The sequence below is a fragment of the Elephas maximus genome, chromosome 6 (genome assembly GCF_024166365.1).
Source record: "Elephas maximus indicus isolate mEleMax1 chromosome 6, mEleMax1 primary haplotype, whole genome shotgun sequence".
Lineage (NCBI taxonomy): Eukaryota > Metazoa > Chordata > Mammalia > Proboscidea > Elephantidae > Elephas > Elephas maximus.
The window spans coordinates 133,624,065-133,648,220 of NC_064824.1; the positions used below are offsets into that span (position 1 = coordinate 133,624,065).

The 24,156-nt window shown below is 48.2% G+C and overlaps 1 protein-coding gene across 4 annotated transcripts in view; it reads left to right on the forward strand.

Moving 5' to 3' along the window:
• Positions 1–24,156, forward strand: part of ARMC9 (armadillo repeat containing 9) — a 190,278-nt gene that overhangs the window by 146,337 nt on the left and 19,785 nt on the right. For all 4 annotated transcript variants that reach the window (XM_049888433.1, XM_049888435.1, XM_049888434.1 and 1 more), the window contains exons 20-22: positions 7,100–7,204; positions 16,442–16,566; positions 23,789–23,925. In XM_049888433.1, coding sequence (XP_049744390.1) covers positions 7,100–7,204; positions 16,442–16,566; positions 23,789–23,925 — 367 coding nt within the window. The remainder of the gene's footprint in view (positions 1–7,099; positions 7,205–16,441; positions 16,567–23,788; positions 23,926–24,156) is intronic.

Genomic DNA, 24,156 nt, shown 5'->3' on the forward strand with positions numbered 1-24,156 from the left:
TTATCACTGAGCTCCAGATTCTAGTAATCTGATGCATTCCACTAAAGTGCATAAAGACCAGTGAGTTTAACAAGATTCCTTCCAACAATGGTATTTGAGACCCACCCTAATGAGGCATTTTTCTTGAAGCATTTCCTTATCCAGCAACCCTTTCTGCACAAAGATTTTAAAATATGTCGTTTTCTTCTGAGTTCTTGAGCAGAAAGTGCCCAATGTAGCTGGTGTCCTGATGTCCCCTAGGCACGGTACCAGGACATCACCGCCCTCCACAACTGCACAGAATATGAGTGAGGAAGAAGGTTCTCCCCATCTGAACCGTGGCTAGTTAATGGAAAGGAGTTGCCCCACTCCGGAGAGATGGCTTGACCTGTAGTCGTCATCATTGACTATGGCCTCACTCTGACCTCTCGGTTTGCCCACTTCAGAAGGTTCCTACAGCAGGCATCACTTTTGGTCGGCTCTCTGCTTACCTTTCCCACCACACCTAGCAGTCCTCTGCCTTCCCAGACCTCTGCCCACGTGTAGTTCCCAAGTGTTGCTGGAAGCAGATTGAATAGTACTGAATTAAGCCCTCGCTTCTGAAACCCTGGTGGCGTAATAGTTAAGAGTTTGTCTGCTAACCCAAAAAGTCGGCAGTTCGAATCTCCAGCCGTTCCCTGGAAACCCTGTGGGACAGTTCTACTCTGCTATAGGGTCACTATGAGTAGGAATCAACTCGACAGCAATGGGTTTGGGTTTTTTTGTTGTTGTTCTCTTTGTTGAACTGCTCTTTCCAGCTCAGTCAGCACCCTTCATTTTATGTTAGCTCTTCATTTCCTGTGTCCTGAGGATGCTTTGTTTCCTTTTCACTGACCTTAGTGCTATGGCTTTTTTAAATCAGAGAGCTTAAGAAATCTCCTAACTCACTAAGTCAGGATTTTAAAGGAGGCAGCAAAGTCATCCCATTCAATAGAAGGAGAAACTGAGGACTAACAAATTGTGTCTTTCCAATTGGAACCTCAATACAAAAACTTCTTAAGCAAAAACCCTCCATTTAATCATGATTTTCACATCAGTTTTGTTATATTTGTACAGTTTATATTAATATAGCATTCTTAAAAGGACCACTAGTGTTTGCCCGTGGAGAAACTGAGGCAGAGAAAGCAAACTCTCCATGCTGTGAGGAGGTCATGGGGCCCATTGTTATGTCTGGCTCCAGGTTCAAATTATTAAACTGAGATTCACGTTAACTTTGAGCAATGGGTTAAATATACTAGGAACCAAATGCAGAAACCATCCTGTTTTTTTGGAGGTTAAGGATGGCCTTGCTTTGATTTTTAACTAATTTAATTTTAAAGTCCTTTTAAACATAACATGGATGAATATGGAGGACATGATGCTGTGTGAAATAAGTGAATCACAAAAAGACAAATATCGTATGGCCTCACTATTATAAAAAGTCAAGACTAGATAAACACACAAAAGCAAAGTTCTTTGGTGGTTACCAGGGATAGGAAGGAGAGGGAGGGGGAATGACTTTCTAGATAGTAGACACTTGTTACTTTTGGTGATGGGAAAGATAATCCCAAATACGGGTGAAGTCAGCACAACATGGCCAAGGTAAAGACATTAAGAAGTGCACAAGAAAAAGGAACAGTTCCAGTAAATGCTGTAACATATACAATTTTGCAGCAACAGTAAAGACAACCAAAAAATATCTGTGTGGTTCCGTAGGTAGATACGTGTGCGTATGTGTGTAGGAAGGCATGTGTGAGTGCATGCGCGGTGTGTATAGGTGTATCTTTGGCATACGTAAAGACGTTTGTGTGTGCTGCATATATAGCCACATATATAACAGACCACTTGGGGGCACAGTTATGAAGCCTTCCTAGACAGATCCAAACAACTGGTTAAAAGGCTTGGGACCATAATCTCTGGGGACAACTCAGTCAATTGGCGTAACACAATTCTCCAAGATAATGTTCCACATCTGTGATCGTTAAAGTTGTGTGTCAACTTGGCTGGGCCGTGATTCTCCGCAGTTTGGCAGTTACGTAGTTTGGCAGTCATATGATGCTGTGATCACGTCCATGATGAGTTTTGATATAATGTGATCACCTCCATGCTGGAATCTGCTGTAAGTAGCCAATCAGTTGAAGGGGTGTTTCCTTGGAGGTGTAGCCTGCATCTAATATAGATGGACTCTAAGGCAAGGCTCATGGGTTTTTGCTTGCTCTGGATCCTGGACCTGGCTTCTGTTCATGAGACCTCTGGTTCTTGGAGCTTGATGTAGCAGATTACCTGCCATCTTGCTTACCAGTCTTGGGATTTGTTGGTCTTCGAAGCCTGTGAGCAAGAGCCCTGCTGTCTGACCTGCCAATCTTGGGTTCGCCAGCTCCTGTGGCTACGTGAATCAGGAGAAGCCTCCAGCCTGACCCATGAATGTGGGACATTCCAGCCTCTACAACTACGTGAGCCATTTGCTTGATACGAATCTTTCTATACAGATATTTATACACCTTACTGGTGTTGTTTCTCTAGAGAACCCAGCCTAAGACAACCTCCTAGTTTGGTGAGTAGTGTCTGGGATCTTAAATGCTTGAGAGTGGCCATTTAAGATATAACTGTTGGTCTCTACTTGCCTGGAGCAAAAGAGAATAAAGGAAACCAAAGACTCAAAGAAGAAATTAGTCCACAGGACTTATAGCCCACTCAAACCCTGGCCTTTTCTAGCCTGAGACCAGAAGAACTAGACAGTGCCAGGCTACCACTACTGACTGTTCTGACCAGGGCCCAGATAAAATGGGAGAAAAATGTAGAACAAAATTCAAATTCCTAATAAAAGCCAGGCTTACTGGGCTGATAGAGACTAGAGGAGCCCCAGAAACTATCACCCTTAGATATCTTTTGAACTTGGAACCGAAGCTATTTCTGCAGGTCACCTTTTAGCCAAATAGTAAATAATATCACCAATGAGTAATCCACTCCCTTAAACAACTTACTAAATGAGGCCAAACGGTCAACATTTACCCAAAAGCAAAGAAGAAAAGGCAAGGAGGGGCAGGGAAGCGAGATCAGTGGAAACAGATCAAACAGAATGGAAATAACAAGAACGCTGACACATCGTAAAAACTGTAACCAATGACACGGAACAATTTGTATACAAGTTGTCAAAGGGGAAACGAATTTGCTGTGTACACTTTCTTAAACACAATAAAATATTATTTTTAAAAAAGCTTCAATTTTTTTAATTAAAAAAATAAAACAGGAAAGAAGGTATCAACTTGTTGGTTCACCTTTTTCAAAAAAGTAAGCTGTCTTAATTTTAAGTTTTTTTTTTTTAAGTCTCGGGGTTTTCTCTTATGAACGAATCAGTAACTCCTGATCGCGACTGTGTTGTTTGCTGATTTGTGTATGCATAGATCAGTTCGCAAAGGAATGGGTCCTACATATTTTACATGTTGTCGAGGGTAAGAAATACTTTTGCAGCACTGGCTGAGCTTAGCCTCTGACTCTTTGCTTCTCATTGAAATGGAATGTGGATATTTGTTTTGTTTTGTTTTTTAATGTTTGTTCAGTGTTCCATCCTGTCAGGGAAGTGGTGTAGCACCCATACCTCCGTGAAACTGTGATTCATTTGCCCATTTCCAGCCAGGGCCCGGGGCTTTGTTCCCTGGAGACTAGCTCAGCCGTGAAATAGAATGCCCCACTTCCGCTCTCAGAGCAACCTGCCCTGAACACCACCAAAGAGCCCGCTCAGCCAGTCCACAAGTAGGCAGTCATCTTCCTAAAATAATCATATAGCAAGCACATATTATTTCATTGCTGTTGTTGCTAGGTGCCATCGAGTTGCTTCCGACTCATAGCGACCCTGTGTACAACAGAACAAAACACCGCCTGGTCCTGTGCCATCCTCACAATCGTTGTTATGCTTGAGCCCATTGTTGCAGCCACTGTGTCAGTCTGTCTCGCTGAGGGCCTTCCTCTTTTGCACCGACCCTCTACTTTACCAAACACAGTGTTCTTCTCCAGGGACTGGTGGAATTTAGTAAGCTAGACTTGAAGCCAGTGCAGTAGTGCGCGTCTCTCAGAAACATCCAGAGCTGACCTCGGGGGAGGCCTCAGAGATGGCATTACCCTTAAGGAATTCTGAGTGTGATGTCGGAATGACGAGTTCTCGGCAGTGCCCCGGACTCAGGCGAACAAGTCAAGACTGGGGATAGATGGCAGCGGTGACCGTGAACCTGGGGTTCCAGATGGCACACGAGTGGATGCTCTGTTTGTGATTCGACTGGGGGAGGGCGACACCAGGGACTCCAGAATGCTGCTTCGTCCCCCTTCCCTTCACCCTCTGTCCAGTCGAGCTCAGTGCCCTTTATCAAGACAGCCTAGCTGGGGTGACACCGACTAGTGACGGCAGGCAGTACTTACTGCACGCTCAAGAGTGCCTGGAGAGGCAGGGGCGCCGAGGGGCCCAAGCGGGTGAGCCTTCAGGTCTCTTGGAAACCTACTCAGGTAAATCAACTTCACAAAAAACTGGGGCATCCAGAATGACTGGAATTTAGTGTGAAGTGTAGACAGAATACTCAGGTTTGCAGAACGGAGCTTTCTCTTCCTGTTGGCAGGTTTAGAGGAGTCAGATTATATTCATTAGGTTGGTGGTGGGCAAGGAGTCAGAGGAAGGACAGAGGAGGTGACAGCCTGGGTACCCCAAGACCAGAGCAGCACTCAGACCCCCAGAATCCCCCTTCCCCATGTCCTATTGCCATGGCAGCCAGCTGGCTCCCTTCTGGGACACATTCTTCAGTTAGTTAACATATCAGGTGAAGGTCTGTTTTGCATTTATCTCTTCACGTAACCTGCAGAAGACAGTCTAATTTCCAAAGTCGTGTCAGGGCATGGGAAAGTACCGCATACTGCTGGAGACCACGAATGTGGCTCATTGCATTTGATTACCCGCAGCCTTGTGACACCTTGTTTTTGCTCTCATTTTGTTTCTAACCCTTCACCTTTTCCTTAATTTTTTTTTTGAAATCATTCAATATTCACATACAGTTGTAAGAAAGAATACAGAAAACCCCAATGTAACTTCACCCAGAGCTGCACAGTGGTAGCATTCTTACAAAACTGTTGTGCAGTGTCACAGCCAGGATACTGACATGGATACAGCTGAGATACAGAACGTCCCATCATCACAAGGTGCCCTTTTATAGACACGCCCACTTCCCTCCCCAAGAATAAAGAAGACGGAAGAAGAATTTATCCTTTGAATTATTGTGGTGGTGAAGAATATTGAATATACCATGAACTGCCAGAAGAACAAACAAGGCTGTCTTGGAAGAAGCATAGCCAGATTCCTCTTTGGAAGTGAGGCTGGCAAGACTTTGTTTCACACACTTTGGACATGTTATCAGGAGGAACTAGTCCCTGGAGACAGCTGTCGTGCTCGGTAAAGTAGAGGGTCAGAGAAAAAGAGGAAGACCCTCAAAAAGTTAGATTGACACAGTGGCTGCAACGATAGGCTCAAACAGCAACACTTAGGAGGATGGCGTAGGACCAGGCAGTGTTTCGTTCTGTTGTACAGGGGGTCGCTCTGAGTTGGAACGACTCTACGGCACCTGACAACAATAACTACTTCCCTCCCGCCCCTCATCCCACCACCCCCATCTCCTTAACCCTTGGGGACCACTAATCTGTTCTGCATTTCTATAGTTTTGCCATTTCAAGAATGTCATAAAATGGAATCATGCAGTATGTAACCTTTGAGGACTGGCTTTTTTCACTCGGCATAATTGTCTGGAGGTTTGTCCAGGGTTGCCACATGCTGGGAGCTGGTTCCTTCTATTACTGAGTGTATCCCATGGCATGGATGAACCAGTTTGTTTAACCATTCGTGCTGAAGGACATCTGTTGTTTCCACTTTGGGGCTATTATGAGTAAGGCTGCTGTAAACATTTGTGTACAGGTTTTCCTGTGAACATAGATTTTCATTTCTCAGGGATAAAGGCCCAAGAGTACAATTGCTGGGTTGTATGTGGTTGCATGTTTTGTTTTTTAAGAAACTGCCAAAGAGTTTTCCAGAGTGACCCAGAGGCACCTCGGAAGAAAGTCCTGGCAATCTGCTTCCAAAAGGTCACGGCCTTGAGAAGCCTATAGAGCAGTTCTACTGTGCACACGTGGGGCCACCATGAGTCAGAATCGATCAGAGCTGACTTAATAGCACCTAACAGCTGGTTTAGTCTTCTGGTTTAATGTCTGATGATGTGGAACATCTTTTCATGTGCTTATTTGCCTTCCGTATATAAACCCTGGTGGCGTAGTGGTTAAGTGCTATGGCTGCTAACCAAGTGGTCGGCAGTTCAGATCAGCCAGGCGCTCCTTGGAAACTCTATGGGGCAGCTCTACTCTGTCCTGTAAGGTTGCTATAGGTCAGAATCGACTCGATGGCAGTAGGTTTGGTTTGGTAGGTGCATCCCCTTTGTGAAATATCTTTTTGTGTCTTTACCCATTTTCTAATTGGATTATTTGTTTTTACTGTTCAGGTTTGAGGATTCTTTATACAGCGAAGCCTTTGAGAACCGGAACTCGACGGGACTGCGTTATTTTTCTGAGTCTCGCAAGTTCTCCACCTTTGACAGGGAGGGTACAGCCTTACCACTTTCTGTCGCTCTCTGGTAGTGGAAAACATTTGAGCTTTCCTTCTCTGACAGGTTTCCACCTTACGCAAGTTCCGTCTTTCGCAGGCTTTACCGTATATCCTAGATAGCCGTGTGTATAGGAAGGTGCCTGACAGTTATTTGTAGACTGAGTGACTTGGCTGCTCACATGGAACCTGGACCTCACAGGGAGAGAATTCTGAGACTGTGACCAGCAGACCCCCTGAGTGCCTTACTCCTGTGGCCGTGGAAGTGTCACCTAGACGCCGAGCTTCCTGGAGAGGTGTGCTTGGAGTTGCTTTCCCTCTCATCTTCATGGCGAGGTTATGAGCAGAGGGCAGACTCCCTGACGCCCTTTGAATTGTGCACCCGCGCGTTGCTGTGGTTTGGGCTGAGACCTTCTCACCTCTGGGAAGTTGGGGCAGGGCGTCCAGCACGTTCATCCCATGTCTCCTTTGACACAGGAGGACCACGACACCATGGAACCCGATCTGGACAAAGACGAGCTGATCCAGCCCCAGCTTGGAGAACTCTCAGGGGAGAAGCTCCTGACCACGGAGTACCTGGGAGTAAGTACCACGTAAAGGGGTGGAGGGTTCTGGAATAGAAAGGATAGATGGGACTGCTGGTATATTTAGTGTTTCCGACAACAGGTAGGGGTGTGATCGTCTTTGTTATGACCCTGTGTTGATAAGAAGGTCCGTGTTAGGCCATTTGTCTTCAGTGGCCCAGAAGTGCACGGTGGCCCTGGCAGCCTGTCACAATAGATGGTGCACAGAAGACAGACTGGGGAAATATAAAAGGCACAGGCCAGGGACCTTCCTAATATCTGAAGGGATGCTCATCCTTAGTAGGAACCATGGAACCATCCAGCTTTTTAGTTTTTGAGTGGAGTGCCCATCAAAGGGAAGACTGTAAGACTTGGAAGTCACCAGCACACTGGTGGTGGCTGAAATTGCCAGAGCAGATGAGATTTCCCATCAAAGCTGAGTGTAGAGCAGGAGAGAGTGGGGGCAGGGGACGGGGCATGCCAGCAGGTCAGGAGTGTAAAGGACGAGTAGCCCTGGAAAGACAGAAGTCCCCAGAGATGCTCGAGGCAAACCAGGAGAATGTGACATCATAGAAACAGGAGCACAGAGTCTCCACATGGGTGAGTGGCAGAGCATCTGACAGGCCCTTGAAGGGGTCGTAATCTGATCACTGAAAGCCCCAAGTGATTCAGATGCCCAGTCAGCTCTGGGAGGCGCAGGCTTATGACCCCAGCTAACTCAGGAAGGGCGTGCATCAGGAGGGAGCTGTCCCTGACAGGACAGAATGGCAGTGTCAAGGGCCCAGAGGTGGCTCATGGAGCTTTCTTGGTCAGAGAGCAGTGTGACGGCAGGTGGGTTGCTGGGGCGTGAGGCTTCTGAAGGGGACGAGGGCAACTCTAGAGTGCAGCCCTGGAGTGGGACAGCCAAGTGCATAGTGGTGAAAACCGCTGGCATTAAAAAAAAACCTCTGGGATTTTGAAGCTAGTAGTTGGCTGGCTCAGTTACATGGACCCCGAAACCTCCACGAATTAGGCAGCATTGGCGATGGCGAAGACCCAGTCGCTCAGCAATTGGCTGGCAGGGACAGTGACAGGGAAAAGATACAGATAGTGCATGCTGGGCCTGAGCCCATGGGAGAGTGGAAGCAGATGGCCTCTGTCCAGGCCTGTTGCCACTACCAGCCCAGCTTTGGCTTCTCACCCCTACGGTGCTCCGCTTCTCACCTGGCCCACGTCTCCTCCTCATCGTACAAGGAACGTGCAGGGGCCCCAGCAGGAGTGCAGTGTATGTGGCTGAGTGTGGCCCTTGAGGCTGGAGCGGCCGCCGGAGGCCAGCTCATGGGTGCTTTGAGGGCTTGGGATCCGACTCTGTGTAAGCTGGGAGTCTATCCGAGGTTGAGAACAGAGGAGTGATTTACTTTCACTCTGGCTGCCTTCTGGAGAACAGACTGTAGGCAGGAGTGGAAGAAGGGAGGTGACTGCAAGTCTCGGGGCGGGTAACCACCATAACTCCCAGCCTGCACCCCCATCCCTGTCCTCAGAATGTATCAAGGCCCAAAGGGATCATGACTGACCAAGGAGGGCTCTGTGTGCATGCAGTTAGGCAGGGGTCCTGGAGAAGGGTCTGAAGGAAAGAATCCAGGCCTCCGTTACCGGCTGGGGTCTTAAGCCGCGCGAGGCCTGTGTTTCCTCTGAGAGAACGCTGGCTGTGTCAAGGAGGAGCTGGCTGTGCCAGGTAGGGCACTCCTGCTTCGTGTCAGACAATGAAGAATGCAGTGAGGAGGTGAGTGGGTGTGGCGTCTTTGGAGGGCAGGTGGTGACATCTGTCAAGAACAGGGTACCCAGGAGGCCCTGACCCAGCCGGCCCCTCGCTTGAAGACTTGCCCAGACACATCACACACACGCGCGTGTGCGTGCACGCATGTGCCCTGCAGGGTGTTCAGGGCAGCTTTGTCTGACATAGAAAGCCCAGAAGCAGCCCTCTCAGTTAAATACCTGCTAGCACCTTTGCACAAGGAAGTGCTGTGGTGAGACCTTGTGTTGACATAACGGGGATTTTTAACAACAAAACAACCTGCGAATGTGCTGGGAGCAGAGGGCCTGAGTCTGCAATTCAGTCCACAGCCCCCATTGAATGGCACCTGGAAATGGTGTCGTTTTGCCATAGCACACGGTCCTCTGTGTCCTTGGCGTTTACGTTCTGTGCCTTTACCAGAAGAAAGCATTTTAAATCCAGTCAGCTAAAAGTTCCACGCACGCTGGCTCATCTCATCACTGTCGGTTTCCCCTCAGGGGAGATGTGAACAGTAAGAGTGAAGGACAGAAAGTATCCATTATAGAAGTGGAGACCAGGTGTACCCCTCTCCTGCGGCTGCTGTGATGAAGTACCACAAACGCGGGGCTTAAACGACAGAAATTTATTCTCTCACAATTCCGAAGGATGTAGTTCCAGATCAAGGTGTCAGCAGGACCACTCTTCCTCTGGAAGTTTCCTTTCCGTGCCTCTTCCAGCTCCTGGTGGCTCCAGCGTTCTGCGGCTCGGTCTGCATAACCCCAGACTCTGCCTCCATCTTCACAGGCCCTTCTCCTCTTCTGTCAGCATTTTCTTCTGTCTCTTATAAGGGCCCTTGTTGTTGTTGTTAGGTGTCATCAAGTCAGTTCCAACTCTATAGTGACTCTATAGGATACAGTAGAACTGCCCCATAGGGTTTCCAGGGAGCAGCTGGTGGATTTGAACTGCCGACCTTTTGGTTAGCAGCCAGGCTCTTAACCACTGCGCCACCAAGGCTCCATAAAGACGCTTGAACATCTGGAATGACCTCATCTCAAGAGCCTTACCTTATCACAGCTGCAAAGGCCCTTTTTCCAGATAAGGTCACACTCACAGGTTCCTGAGTTAGGATGTGGACATGGCTTTTTGGAGCCCAACATTCAACCAACTGCTCCAGGCCACTAGTGGATCCCATAACATAAACCCTTTCAAGCTTTACTAGAAAAGGTAGTGGTGGGGCAGCAATTACTGAGGCTGCGTGCCTGTTACCCGCATTGCTGCCTTTGCTCACTCACAGTCATCAGAAGCTGCCCTCGGTTACCTTGTGATTGGAAATTATCATCCCGGCGGCCTATGTGCCACGGCTTTTCATCTAGTGGTGCACACAGGGACTTTGTGTTCTTATCTTCTTAACTGCTTGTGACAAAACAGGAACCTGCCAAAGATAGGAGGCATTTCACTGGAAGTACGATTCCAGCCCCCATTCAGACCTACTGGAGGTATTGTAGATTTTTCAGTATCAGTCGAAAGATGCTGACATTTTGAACATTCTGTCAGCAAACTGTATTCAGATCATTTTTACTGAACCTGTGCCATTTGCCTAACACAGCAGGATGCCAGAGAGGTTCAAGGCACAGCTGCAGCCTTCAAGAAGTTTACAAAAGAAGACACAAAACAAAAAAAATAGCGTGCTGTTGTTGAGTGCCTGGCAGATATCACCCTGGAACGTCAGATCTAGAAGGGTTCTCAAAGTCCCAGGTCACTGAATGTTGGTTAAAAATGCAGAGACTGGGCCCACCCAGGCCTCATTAACCGTAATTACAGGAATTGGTTATCATACCTTTCAGTGATTAGGGGCAAGGGTCAAGGTGCAGCTGGGACACCTAGGGTGTTCAGCGACAGAAGGAGGCAGTTCCCAGGATTCCTGAGGCCAACGGCTCGCCCACTGCTCCTTGGCTGCCTGAAAAGTGTTTTGTGCCACCCCTTCCCATGGCCTTACCCCACCAGGCCACACTGCCTGTCCCCACCCTCACCACGTCTAAACACACAGCTTCTTCTGCGCTGTAGAGCCCGGGCTGCGAGTCACTTCTCCCAAGTTTGAGCAAGAGTTGGTGGTAGTCACATCAGATTTCTTGCTTACTCACGGTTCTGGGGGGGACGATTGCTGTGTTTCGTTTTTAGGACACAAACATCAGCAATGAAAGTCTGGCGATTGGCCACCTTCTCCTCCCTTAGCATCTCTGAATTTCGTAGCATTATCTATACCGTGCTGGTAGTCACTCCATTCTTTCTTTAAAAGTCCGGACTTAAATTTTTCTCACCACAGTTAAAGGAATGTGAATATTTATGACAAAATCATAGAATCCCAGTTGTGTGTTTTTGTTTTGAAGTTTTCACTGGCTGATTCTCAGAAGTAGATCTCCAGGCCTTTCTTCCTAGTCCATCTTAGCTGGAAGCTCCTCTGAAACCTGTTCAGCATCACAGCAACACACAGACCACCACCGACACACGAGTGGTGACTGCACATGAGGTGCGCTGGTCAGGAATCGAACCCAGCTCTCCTCGGTGGACAGTGAGAATTCTCCCACTAAACCACCGCTGCCCCCTACCAGCAGTGGTACCCACTGCCATCGCGCCGTTCCTGACTCATAGCGACCCTACAGGACAGAGTAGAACTGCCCCGTAGGGTTACCGGGACTGTAGCCTTTACGGAGGCAGACCGTCACATCTTTCTTGTAACAACAGTAATAGGCATGTCTTAAATTAAGTCAGCACATACCATGGGCCAGGCCCTGTGCTGACTGCCTCACACATTTCATTCAAGTAATTAAGTCCTCCCAAGAAACTTGGGTTAGTTTTGGTAGCACCGCATTTGATAGTTGAGGAAACTGAGGCTTAGAAAGGTTAATCCATTTTCTCAAGTGTTAACTCGAGCCAGCTTAGTCTTGACCACGTAGCAGTTTCGCCTTCTGGAAGAACTGTAGGTTTGCTGGTGAGTTGAATCCTCTACTTGCAGGCTGAGAGGACTCCAACTGTGCGAGGTACTCACCGCTAATGTCTGATCTGAGTTTTAAACATAGGCTCAGTTTAGGGGGGAAAAGCCGGTTGTAAACCCTGGAGATCCCCTGTCCACGCCTTCTGCTCCCCTCTACAATAAGAACCCAAATTCATTAGTTTTCCTAAGAATCACTGAAGAGAGAACAGTGGTGGTTCAGTGGTAGAAGACTCACCTTCTGTGTGGGAGACTCCAGTTCGATTCCCAGGCAACGCGCCTTACACACAGCCGCCTGGTGTTGGCTGGCGGTGGTTTGTGTGTTGCTGTGATGGTGAACAGGATTCAGCACAGCTTCCAGGCTCCAGACCTCCACCCATAACCCAGAGAAGCTGAGTGTCTCTGGGTGAGCGAAGGCAGGTGCCAGGAGCCCATCTCTCCTCCACTCCCCACGGCCCTGAAGCCTGTCTGTGGAATTCAGCATGAACAGCTCTGCCTCAGCAGATCGGATACCCTTTAAGGTCCTCCCGGCCCAGGAAGGCTCCTTTGCAGCCAGGGGTCCAGGGGGGGCTGGAGACCTCATGAGTACCCCCTGCAAGCACAGCAGATTGTACAGGGAGCGGGAGGCCAAGCCCTCAAGAAGGGGCTGGAAAGCCGCTGCTCTGAGAGGCAGGGGCAAACGGGGCTGGGCCCTGCCCACATAACCTTCTCCGCCAAGGGCTTTCCTCGGACGTTTGTTCTGATAACAGGCCAGAAAATTCTGGCCCACAGGCCAGACCCAGTTTCCCCATCCATTGGACAGGAGGAATACCACACACCTTAAGTTATCCCCCGGCTTATGAAGTTCTAAGGAGATGGTGTAGCTGATAGGCTTCTCAAAAGTCTGAAACACTCTCAAATATAGGTACTATGTTCTCCCCTCTAGGAAGGAATTGGGAAGGGGTGAACTCAGGATAACCGATGAGGAGGAGGCAAGGGGCCAGCAGCAGAGAAAGAACCTAAAAGCCAGTGCTGCCAAGTCAGTTCCAACTCATGGCAACCCCACGTGTGTTGGAGTAGAACTGTTCCATAGGATTTTCAGTGGCTGTAACCTTTTGGAAGCAGATCACCAGGCCTTTCTGGGTGGGCTTGAACCTCCAACCTTTCTGTTAGTAGCCAAGTGTGTTAACCTTTTGCACCACCCAGGAGCTCTTGAAAGAATCCACATAATAAGCCTTTCCTCTCTTCTAGTGGCTCAAGACTTAGCCTTCTTGACTCTCCGCCATGCAGGTGTCCCAGGGAGTCTGATGGCATAACGGAGAGGGAAAAGCAGAAGGCAGGGGTGGCCCTGAGATGCCCTTAAAAAGTAGACTTACAGGACCTGCTCTGGGATGGGGCAGGCCTGTAAATTTGACCCTAGACACTAGATGGGGAAAGTGTGACCTAAGGGAAGTCGGAGTCGGGGAGACAGCCGTACTACACGATTGCTAAACTATCCTACTTTTATAAGTCTTACAGGAGATCTGAAGGAGATGGAGCTGCATTTTAGTTTTTATTTGGAAATCTAATTCTGTCCCACTTCCTCCGAGGGGTAGAGGCCTCCACCTTCTCCCTTCTGTTCCCCCATCCCTCATCTGGGCACTTTGATCCCCCCGCCCACTCCCCCCAGCTAGCTGCTGTCCCCAGAGCACAGGGGACTGAAACTCACTGGTCTCATAGGAAATTGGCCCTGTTTTTTCTCCCCACCTCAAATACTTGTAGGTAGTTGCCATTAAGTCGATTGTGACTCTCAGAGATCCCACACGGGCAGAGTAGAACTGCGTTCCATAGGGTTTTCAAGGCTGTGACATTTTTTGGAAGCAGATGGCCAGGCCTGTCTTCCAAGGCATCTCCGGATGGGTTCAAACAGCCAATCTTTCAGTTTAGTAATTGAGCACTTAATCATTGGCCTAACCCAGAGGCTCCTTGGAATCACATCTTTGGTTTCCTGATTTTTGCCAAAAAGTTATTTGGTTTATCTAGTATTTGAGGTATATGTTTCCAAAATCAAGAAATTAAAGATATGATTCCGATTGTTTTTCCTTTTTTTTTTTTAACACTTTTATTTTGAAATAATTATAGAGTCACAGGAAGTTGCACAAATATTACAGAGAGGTCCCATGTCCCTTCACCGAATTTCCCTGGTGGTAACATCTTACGCCACCACTCATCTGTCAGTTTGTCATACTGTGGTGGCTTGCGTTGTCCTGTGATGCTGAAAGCTATGCCACCAGTATTTCAAATACATCATGATAAACAGAGAAAATATTGATGTTGTCAAGGATTTCATTTTACTTGGATCCACAGTCAACACCCATGGAAGCAGCAGTCAAGAAATCAAACAACGCACGCACTGCATTGGGCAAATTTGCTGCAACAGACTTCTTTAAAGTGTTAAAAAGCAAAGATGCCACTTTAAGGACTAAGGTCTGCCTGACCCAAGCCATGGTGTTTTCAATTACCTCATATGCATGTGAAAGCTGGACAATGACTAAGGAAGACCAAAGAAGGATTGATGCATTGAATTATGGTGTTGGCAAAGAATACTGAATATACCACGGACGGACCGCCAGAAGAACAAACAAATCTGTCTTGGAAGAAGTACAACCAGAATGTTCCTTAGAAGCAAGGATGGCGAAACTTCGTCTTTCATACTTTGGACGTGTTTTCAGGACAGACCAGTCCCTGGAGAAGTACATCATGCTTGGTAAAGTAGAGGGTCAGGGAAAAAGAGAAATACCCTCAACGAGATGGACTGACACGGTGGCTGCAACAATGGGCTCAAGCATAACAATGATTGTGAGGATGGCACAGGAGCAGGCAGTGTTTTGCTCTGTTGTACACAGGGTCACTGTGAGTCAGAACCAGCTGAACAACACCTAGCAGCAGTAATAAATCTTACATAACCGTAGTGTAATAGCAAAACCAGGAAATTGATATTGGTACAATCTACAGACCTTATTTAGATTTTACCACTTTTACAGAGATTTCTTTTTTCAACATTTGCTTTTTGGTTGCCAACATAAAATAACCATATTACAAAAAAGTTGGAAAATAGAGGGAAAAGAAAAATCATCCTTAGTCCTACTACCCTGTATAACCACTACAGTCATTTTAGTGTTCATTTCCACTTCTTGCCCACTTTTGGCAAAACTGAAAGCACAGTTTATGTACAGTATTGTAACCTGATTTTTAATTAATGTTTTGAGTATTTTTCTTCATAACCTATTCTTCATCAATGTCAGTGACCATGTAATATTTCAAATGAATATGCCATATTTTACTTTATTCCGCTATTACTGGACAGTTAGGTTGCTGCAGTTGTACTCTATAATCATTTTGCAATGAGCCAAACCAAAATCAAACCCTTTGCCATCGATTCTGACTGATGGCGACCCCGTGTGTTACAGAGTAGAATTGCTCCATAGGGTTTTCTTGGCTGTGATCTTTACAGAAGCAGATCGCCAGGCCTTTCTCCAGTAGCACAGCTGGATGGCTTCACACTGCTAACCTTTAGGTTAGTAGTCAAGCACAAACCAAGCAGCCTTGTTTGTTTAACATTTTCCATACTGTAAATTCTTTCACTGGCCTATGCATCCAAGGATATGAACCTTTTTTCAACTTTTGATATAAAACCCCACATCGCTTTCCAAAAGACCTGTCTCGGATTTCACTGCCACTAAGGTTTTAAAGGAGTGTCAGCAGCGGAACTGCTCATTTCTTTAATCGTTGCTTATACAATAACTGAAGAAGGATACCTTTTTGAAAAGTTGTATTTCTAATTACTAGTGAGGTTGGTCTCTCCCCCCGACCCCGACTCCCACCCCCATTTAAAGATGATATTTTCTGTTTTCGGCGTAGTGGTTAAGTGCCACGGCTGCTAACCAAAGGGTCGGCAGTTCGAATCCACGAGGCGCTCCTTGGAAACTCTATGGGGCAGTTATAGTCTGTCCTGTAGGGTCGCTATGAGTCGGAATTGAATCGACGGCACTGAGTTTGGTTTTGGTTTATTTTCTGTTTTGTGACTTGGCTGTTTGAATTCTTTGCCCAATTATCTGTTTTGTGTTTTCCTTACATAATGAAAGTTTTAACCTTTCATCTGTCAAATTTACTGCAGAATTTCTTCCCAGTTTATTTATTGCTTGCCTATTAATTTGGCTTACCTTTAATCCAACAGACATGTGGACATATTAATTTTTTTATGACACCAAATCTGTCAATCTTTTCTCCCTCTCACTCTCAAAAGTCCCAGCTCTCCAGAGGTGTGATAAGTTTCTGCCTTCAGTTAATCTCCTCTCCTTTTCCTATCGTTTAATTTTTTATACAGCTAAATCTAAAGCGATCTTCTCCCCACATTTGTTTATCTGAATAGTTCGTTCTATGACCCTTCCCCATCTGTTCGCAAGGCCTTTTGTCACTTGAGATGAAGTTGTTGGGTGTGGTCCTTTCTTCTTCACTGAAAGCTCTGAGTGAGCCTTCTCCCCTTGCCCCCTCAGATCATGACCAACACGGGCAAGACCACGGCCAAGCAGCGGAAGGGCCCAGCTGCCGTGCAGTGGAGCGCAAACCAGCCCCTGTGCCGACCCGTCACTCCCTGCGGCCACAGGACCGGATACCCAGTGTAAGTCTGGGCGACAGGAGGCGGGGATGGCTTTTCTTAAGCTTAATTTTATTAACTGCAGTGTAAGATGTACGCCTTAGAAATTTAAAAATAAAGCTATTGTATTGAAAAGCGGTAATCTCATTATTTATCTTTCTGGGATTTTTGGAGGGAGAGAGAATGAGCCCCCACCCCAGCCCTGCCCCCAGGTTTCTTTTTCCCAAAAGTAGAGTAGTTGACAGGATGGCAGGACCTCCCGGGCCACTTCTGGCCTTTGTCTAGGAGAAGACAGGTGTTGGCCAAGGTCATTTAAAAGACCCAAGACCCAGAAGGAGTGCAGCCATGCCAGATGGGAGGCCTGTGGCTTCTGTTCTGCAGTCTCTCACCAGGTCCTGGGTGTGAGCTGAGTTGGGGGACCCCACATGTCCCCGTGATATATGCAGGTGGAAACGGGGTGCTCTACCTGCTGTAGAGCTTCCTTTCTCTTCTTCCACCGTTTACCTCTTCAGGATGGGAAATTCAGGGCACAGGCAGATTGGTGGCAGGAAGCAGAGCTGGGTTTTCTCTGGGGTCAGTACAGGTTTGCCGGGACCCGGCAGCTCTGTGAGTTGTCCCTCACTGACCCCGGGCCAGCCAAAAAACGTGCAGACTTTCAAGGTGTGCCAGCTTTCCAACACCGACGCCTGATTTTTCCTTCTTGTGTCTTTTAGAAAGACCATCCATGTAATTACAGTGTTTTTAACATTAAGCTTTTTTTCCAGCATGTTTCACTGAATTTGCCAGAAAAGAAAATAGCCTCATTAAGCACCTTAATCAAAGTAAAGATGCTTTGTCAGAGGGACAGTTTAAGACAACAAATCATTTTTAAGGAGCCCTGGTGGCACAGTGGTTAAGCACTTGACTGCTAACCTGTAAGTTGGCAGTTCAAACCCACCTGGCACCTCCACAGAAAGAGTGAAGACCTGCTCCCGTAAAGTTTACAGCCGAAAAACCCCTCTGGGACAGCTCTGCCTTATCACATGGCCTCACTATGAGTCAGCTATGAGTCAAAATCGACTCGACAGAACCCAACAACAACAGCATATTCATTTTCAGCTGCCAAGCCTGATTCATTCTTCACGGTCTTGCTCCTACCCCATTTATATAAATAAAACTTGAATCTGGTTACCCAGAGCCTCTGGACTCCTGGGACCTGGAGGCCTGGCTCCCATGGGCTGTGGGGAGCCTCTGGACTCCTGGGACCTGGGAGCCTGGCTCCCGTGGGCTGTGGGGAGCCTCTGGACTCCTGGGACCTGGGAGCCTGGCTCCCGTGGGCTGTGGGGAGCCTCTGGACTCCTGGGACCTGGGAGCCTGGCTCCCGTGGGCTGTGGGGAGCCTCTGGACTCCTGGAACCTGGGGGCCTGGCTCCCATGGGCTGTGGGGACCCCAGGACAGACAGGCCTGTCCCGCTCGGGCAGGAGAGAAACCTCCTCCCTGGTCTGTGTGGCCCCCATCCCGCTCAGGGGAGAGTGCTGTAGAGAAACAGGTGCTAACAAGGGGATATAGAAAGCAGGCTAAAAACCTACATTTATTCATTCAACAAATATTGTCCATATAATATTCCAGATGAATAGACTGTATTTCACACAGTTGTTCCCTGGTTTTGGGACTACTTGAGTGTTTGCAGTTTTACTCTATGAGAATTCTGTAATGAACAGCTGGGCACAGTGGATAAAGCCACAGATAAAACAGACAAAATGCCTGCCCTTGTGCTGCTCCGTGCAGAGACGCTGGGGACACCAGCTCCCCCAGCACCCACTCTTGCCGAGTTCAGCTGCCCACCTGGGACTTGACCTGTCAGTATCTAAGACCTTGCCCTGAAGCCTGTTTGATTTGACCTCAAAACTAGTCGTATGCTTCAAATTTCTAGCTTTTTATTTTTAATTATTGTTGTTGCTGTTAGGTGTTATAGAGTTGATTCTGACTCATAGCAACGCCATGCACAACAGAACACTGCCCAATACTTCACCACGCCCAGAACCATTGCTATGCTTTGAGCCCATTGTTGCAGCCACTGTGTCAATCCATCTCATTAAGGGTCTTCCTCTTTCTCGCTGACCCTCTACCTTACCAAGCATGATGGCCTTCTCTAGGGACTGGTCCCACCTGATAACACGTCTAAAGTACGTGAGACGAAGTCTCACCATCCTCACTTCTAAGGGGCATTCTGGCTGTACTTCTTCCAAGACAGATTTCTTCATTCTTCTAGCAGCGCATGGTATATTCGATGTTCTTCTCCAGCACCGTAATTCAAAGGCATCAGTGCTTCTGCAGTCTTCCTTATTCATTGTCCAGCTTTTGCATGCACAGGAGGCAACTGAAAATTACTGATATACAAACAAATACCATACCTTTTCCTCTCTTAAAACTACAGCCAGAATTTTTTAACCTACAGAAATTTGAAAGGTTATTACAGTAAACACCTAACAATTGCTAACGTTGTGCTACATTTGCTTTCTCCCTCTCTATGCACGTAATGTATGATTTGTGCACGTATACCCTTTTTTGCCTAACTATCTGAAGGAAGGGTGCAGACCTTCAGCATGCATCTCCTAAGAGCAGCCTCCTACACAACCACGTCATCACATCTAATTAATATTTCATAATATGTATCAGTATTCAAATGCCCCCAACTGTCCCCCAAATATCGTTTATATATGAGGGTTTCTGTGTTTTTTGATCCCGAGTACAGCCAAGTGTCAACTTCTAGCAAACCCAGTTTATAAATATTTATCTTTTTGAATGGAAGCAATATCTGGGGCTAATGAAACTCATCTTGGTTGACATGGGAAAGAGGACACCAAATCATGGTTTTGAAAAATTTATTTTTAAAGTATTTTTTAAAAAATGATGAAATCGCTGGCTTTACAAGAGGTCAGGATATTTTAATCAGAGACACGCCTAATAAATACAAGATCTAACCATTGGACATAGTTAATTCTTGGGTCAGATGTTCTACTTTCTGGCAAGAAAGAAGACGACATTTCTTCATGGACAGGGAGCTGTACCCGATGGGCTGTCCCCAGATTTACAGAGGGGACGTCACTGATAGCCCCGCAAGTCACCAGCTGTTGCAAACCTGGAAAGTAGTGACGGCACCTGTTTTCGGAAATGGCGGCCCCTCCCCATTAATGACACCGCGGCCCCATCACCAGCTCTCTCCTTTGAGTCATTTCAACAAACATTTTTATCACTTCCATGTGCCAGATGGTGTGCTAATCTCTGGGGGTGCAGAAGTAGATGGGGTGTGGCTCCTGCCTTCAGAAGCACACAGAGCAAACCTGGAAGTAGGGAGAGTTTGTTCAGTACGCCACGTGAGTACATCATGGTGGAGTGCTGGTGTTCCACACAGGCAGGACACTCTGGCTTTTCCGAGTCTAGCCTCCACAGCCTGAACTCACCTCTCTAAGTTTCCCTGGCCCCATTCACAGCCGGCACCTTCTGTTGGCCCAGCATGGCAGGAGTGCAGATAAGTAAGACTCTGGTTGCTGTTGGGGACACTCTGACGATACGTATTACGCCCATTCATAATTTTAGGCAACCCTACGGGGCAGTTCTACTCTGTCCTTTTGGGTCACTATGGGTCAGAATTGATGGCACACGACAGCAACAGTTCCACTTCCAGGGCTTTGTGGGTGTTCACAGGTGTCCATGCAAGGGCGCTTATTGCAGGGTTATTATAAAATCAGAAACAACCCAGTGCCCAAAGGTGGAGGCTGGCTGCATAAATGATGGTGCTTCCACACAAGAAAGGGATGCTTTAGAGCGTGTGATGGCCTGGTAGGGGCCTCACAGAACACGGCCAAACAGCAAGTAGATTATAAAACAGAGGGACTCTGGCCATGGTGGCCCTTCTTCGAGTGACCCCTAGCTCATTTCGTTTTTTTAAGTATCTGCGTTTTTTTAAAACAAGATTGACAAGATAGCAAATGTTAATAGTGGTTGTGTCTAGGTATTAGAAGGGCAGGTCATTCTACCTGTTTTCCAGTTTTTTCATGGTAAACACTCGTTGTATAATCGAGGGGAAAAAAAGTTGAAAATAAAAACCTGTGCCATGTGGGGCCCTCCCCCGCCTCCGGTCCCCTTCTTTCTTTCCTCCTGATGCCTTCCTGCCCAAGCCCCAGCCTCTCCATGTCCTCCTTCCTTCTCTCTCCACACTCGGCCCCAACATTTACTGCCTCCTTCTGCTCAAAAAAAAAAAAATTTTTTTTTTTTCTGCTCAGTCTTCAGCTTCCCCTCATCTCGCTCCTCCCACAACCCCGTGTCACCTGTCCTTGACTTCAGAAAGTGACTGCTGCCCCTCACAGGCCCTGCAGTGCTGAGGACACCCCACGTACCCGACTCGTCTTATGTCTCACTGTTGCCACTGCTGACCCCTCCCCCCTCCGGAGCTCTCCCATCCAGATGATGAAGACGTCCTGCCACCTCTTGGGCTAGTCCTGCCCACCCCGCCAGTCTCCTTTACAGACAGGCCCTCCTTCTCTGGATGCTGTTCTCTGCCTGTCCTCTGTCTCCATCTACTCACTGATGACTCTCCAGTGAATCTAACTCCAGGCCAGCCTCACCTCCACAGCACCCAGTTCAGCATTTCCTAGATCAGAAGCCAGGCTCCTCATGTCCCCTTGGCGGGAGAGTCCTCTCCCTCCTCCCGCTGGTGCTCTGGCTCCCTCTCCGCCCTCCAAGTCTCCCCCTCACCTGTGCAGGCCATCCTCCCAGACCAAGACAAGGTGGCCTTTCTAACCCATCGTCACGGAATGTCCTTTCCCTTGGGGATCAAGTCTACATCCCCGGCCTGGATTGCAGATCCCCGCCTCCCTCTCCCTCCTCAGCCTGGGAAGCTCCCAGGACACCCTCCACCCTCCACCCCAGCCTCCGGCCCTGCTCATGTCTCATCCTCCGGTCGCCCTGCGTTGTTTGTGGTGCCTTAAGTGTTTCCGGAAACCCTGATGGCATAGTGGTTAAGTGCTACAGCTGCGCGCCAAAGGGTCTGCAGTTCAAATCCGCCAGGCACGCCTTGGAAACCCTATCAGGCAGTTCTACTCTGTCCTATAGGGTCGCTGTGAGTCGGAATCGACTTGACGGCACTGGGTTTGGTTTTGGTTGGTGAAGTGTTTCTGTGGAGTTTCTGCGTGGTGTACGTGATTAACGCACTTGGCTGGTAACTGAAGGGCTGAAGATTCAAGTCCACTCAGAGGCACCTCAGAAGAAAGCCCTGACGATCTACTTCCGAAAAGTCAGCCGTTGAAAACCCTGTAGAACACAGTTCTAGGCTTATGCACATGGGGTCACCAGGAGTCGGCATCAACTTAACGGCAACGGGTTTGAGTCTTTCAGTAACAACACAGCATAGATATCATGTATTACTATCTTGGCCTTTTCTTGTTCCTGGTGTTACCTCTGCTGGAAAGCTTTCCTTTTTTGGCCTCTGGGAAACCCAGCCAGTGTTTAGGACTGGTCGGTCCCCATCTCCCAAGCCTTTCCTGCCCCTCAGGGTGGTCTCATCTCCTTGTGGGCTCTCCTGGGCCTCCCGAGGAAACGGCTCTCATAGCTCTAATCCCTGTACACTTGTTTCTCTTAACGATTGGGTCCAACCACATGAAGTTGCTGATTTTTGACCTTTAAAGATATCCAAAGGAGCCTGACTGGAGCGGGTGGTTTACGGTCGGCTACTAATTGGAAAGTTGGCGGTTTGAACCCACCCAGCAGCTCTGCAGGAGAAAGGCCTGTCAATCTGCTTCCATAAAGATTACAGCCAAGAAAGCCCTATGGGGCAGTTCTACTCTGTAACACATGGGGTCGCCATGAGTCGGGGGCAGTTCGATGGCTGCTAACAACAACATGACATCCAAAAACAGTGATTTCATACGGTTCAAGCACAGGAAGCGTGGGTTCGTCACTGTGTGTCCCCACTAAACCCGTGCTGGTGGGAGGTGGTTGGTGTCTCCTGTGGGTGGAGGCACGTGCTCTCCTGCCTCTGGCAGGACTGGACCTTTCCCTGGGACCTGAGGTGAAGTTGAAGAGCCTTCTCTGAGCCCCACCCTCCTCTCTGTGGTGAGCTCGCCAGGGCTTGGCTGTCTCTCGTGTCTGGCACAGGTTGGCACAATGAGGCTCCCACCCACCATCTGCAGGGCGAACGTGTCTTCGCCAGCCATCTCACCAACTGCAACATAAGGGGCTGTTTGGCACTCGCCATTCAGGTAGCTTTACGAGGAAATAACTTCCTCCCCAGTCTTGTTCCTGCCTAACTCTTGTCATGGCTGAAGACCTCTTTTCTGACTGGACTCTTCCCCTCTCTAATCTGACTCGTCCTTGGTGAAAATCCAGAAGACTCGGGCTGAACGTGGTTTGGTTGAATTACCATCTCCCATGATATCCAAAGCCATAGACACGCTTGTCCATTCGAAATATCTGAGCACTTCCTTACAGTCATGTATCACTGTGAACTTATAAAAGGGGCCGACAGGAGCGAGGTAGAGTCTCCACTCCCCAGGTCAGCCTCCCGGTTTCTGTCCATACCCTAAAAAAGACTGAATATCTGCTAACATTGGTTTCCACCACCATCTGCCAGCTTGCCGTTTTGTGGTGACTTGTGTGTTTCTGTGATGCTCGGAGCTATGCCACCAGTATTTCAACTACCAGCAGGGTCACCATGTTGGACAGGTTTCAACGGAGCTTCCAGGCTAAGATTAGGAAGAAAGGCCTAGCCAACGAAAGCCTTATGGATCACAACAGAACACTGACTGACTCGCTTGCTTTGGATGTCATCAGGAAGAATCAGTTGCTGGGGGAGGATGTACGTTGGGTGAAGTAGAGGGCCAACAAGGGCGAGGGAGACCCTTGGTGGGATGGATTGGCACAACAGCTGCCACGCTGGACTCGAACATGCCAGCAATCACAAGGTTGACACAGGACCAGGCAACATATCTTTCTGCTGTATGTAAATCGATTATGTACAGAGTCGACTCGCTGGCAGCTGTCTAGCTAATACTGGTTTAACAAAAGAATTTCCGGTTTTGCCACATCCTGCGTTTGTGATGCTACACGGTAGCCAGCAGTCGTATCTCCTGGACGTCTGTCTTGACGTACTCTGGAGCACAGTTCTACTCTGACACAAGTGGTGTCGCCACGAGTCAGAGTCAGCGCCGTGGCAACAGCTAGCAGGTATCTACATTAATTGCTTTGGTTTTCCGCTTTCTCTCCCCAGGCTGGAAGATGATCTCATTTCTCCCCAGATGTCCCCACAGGCCAGAAGTGGCCGCTTCCAGCCCCTGTCAAATGCTAATCTCCCGGCACACAAAGTGGGGAAGCCTGTCTCTTGGGGCTCTGGTGTCTCCACCTCAGGTAAGAGCCTAGACAACAGACAAAGCGCTTCTGGGACCATGAGGCGTGGAATCTGACGGAAGCGGCCGCAGGAGTCTGCAGGTCCGGTGGAGTCCCTGGGTGGCACAAATGATTAAATGCTCACCCATTAACCAGAAGGTTGGCAATTTGCACCCACCCAAAGACGCCTCGGAAGACAGGCCTGGCGACCAGCTTCCAAAAGTTCACAGCCTTGAAAACTGCACACATGGG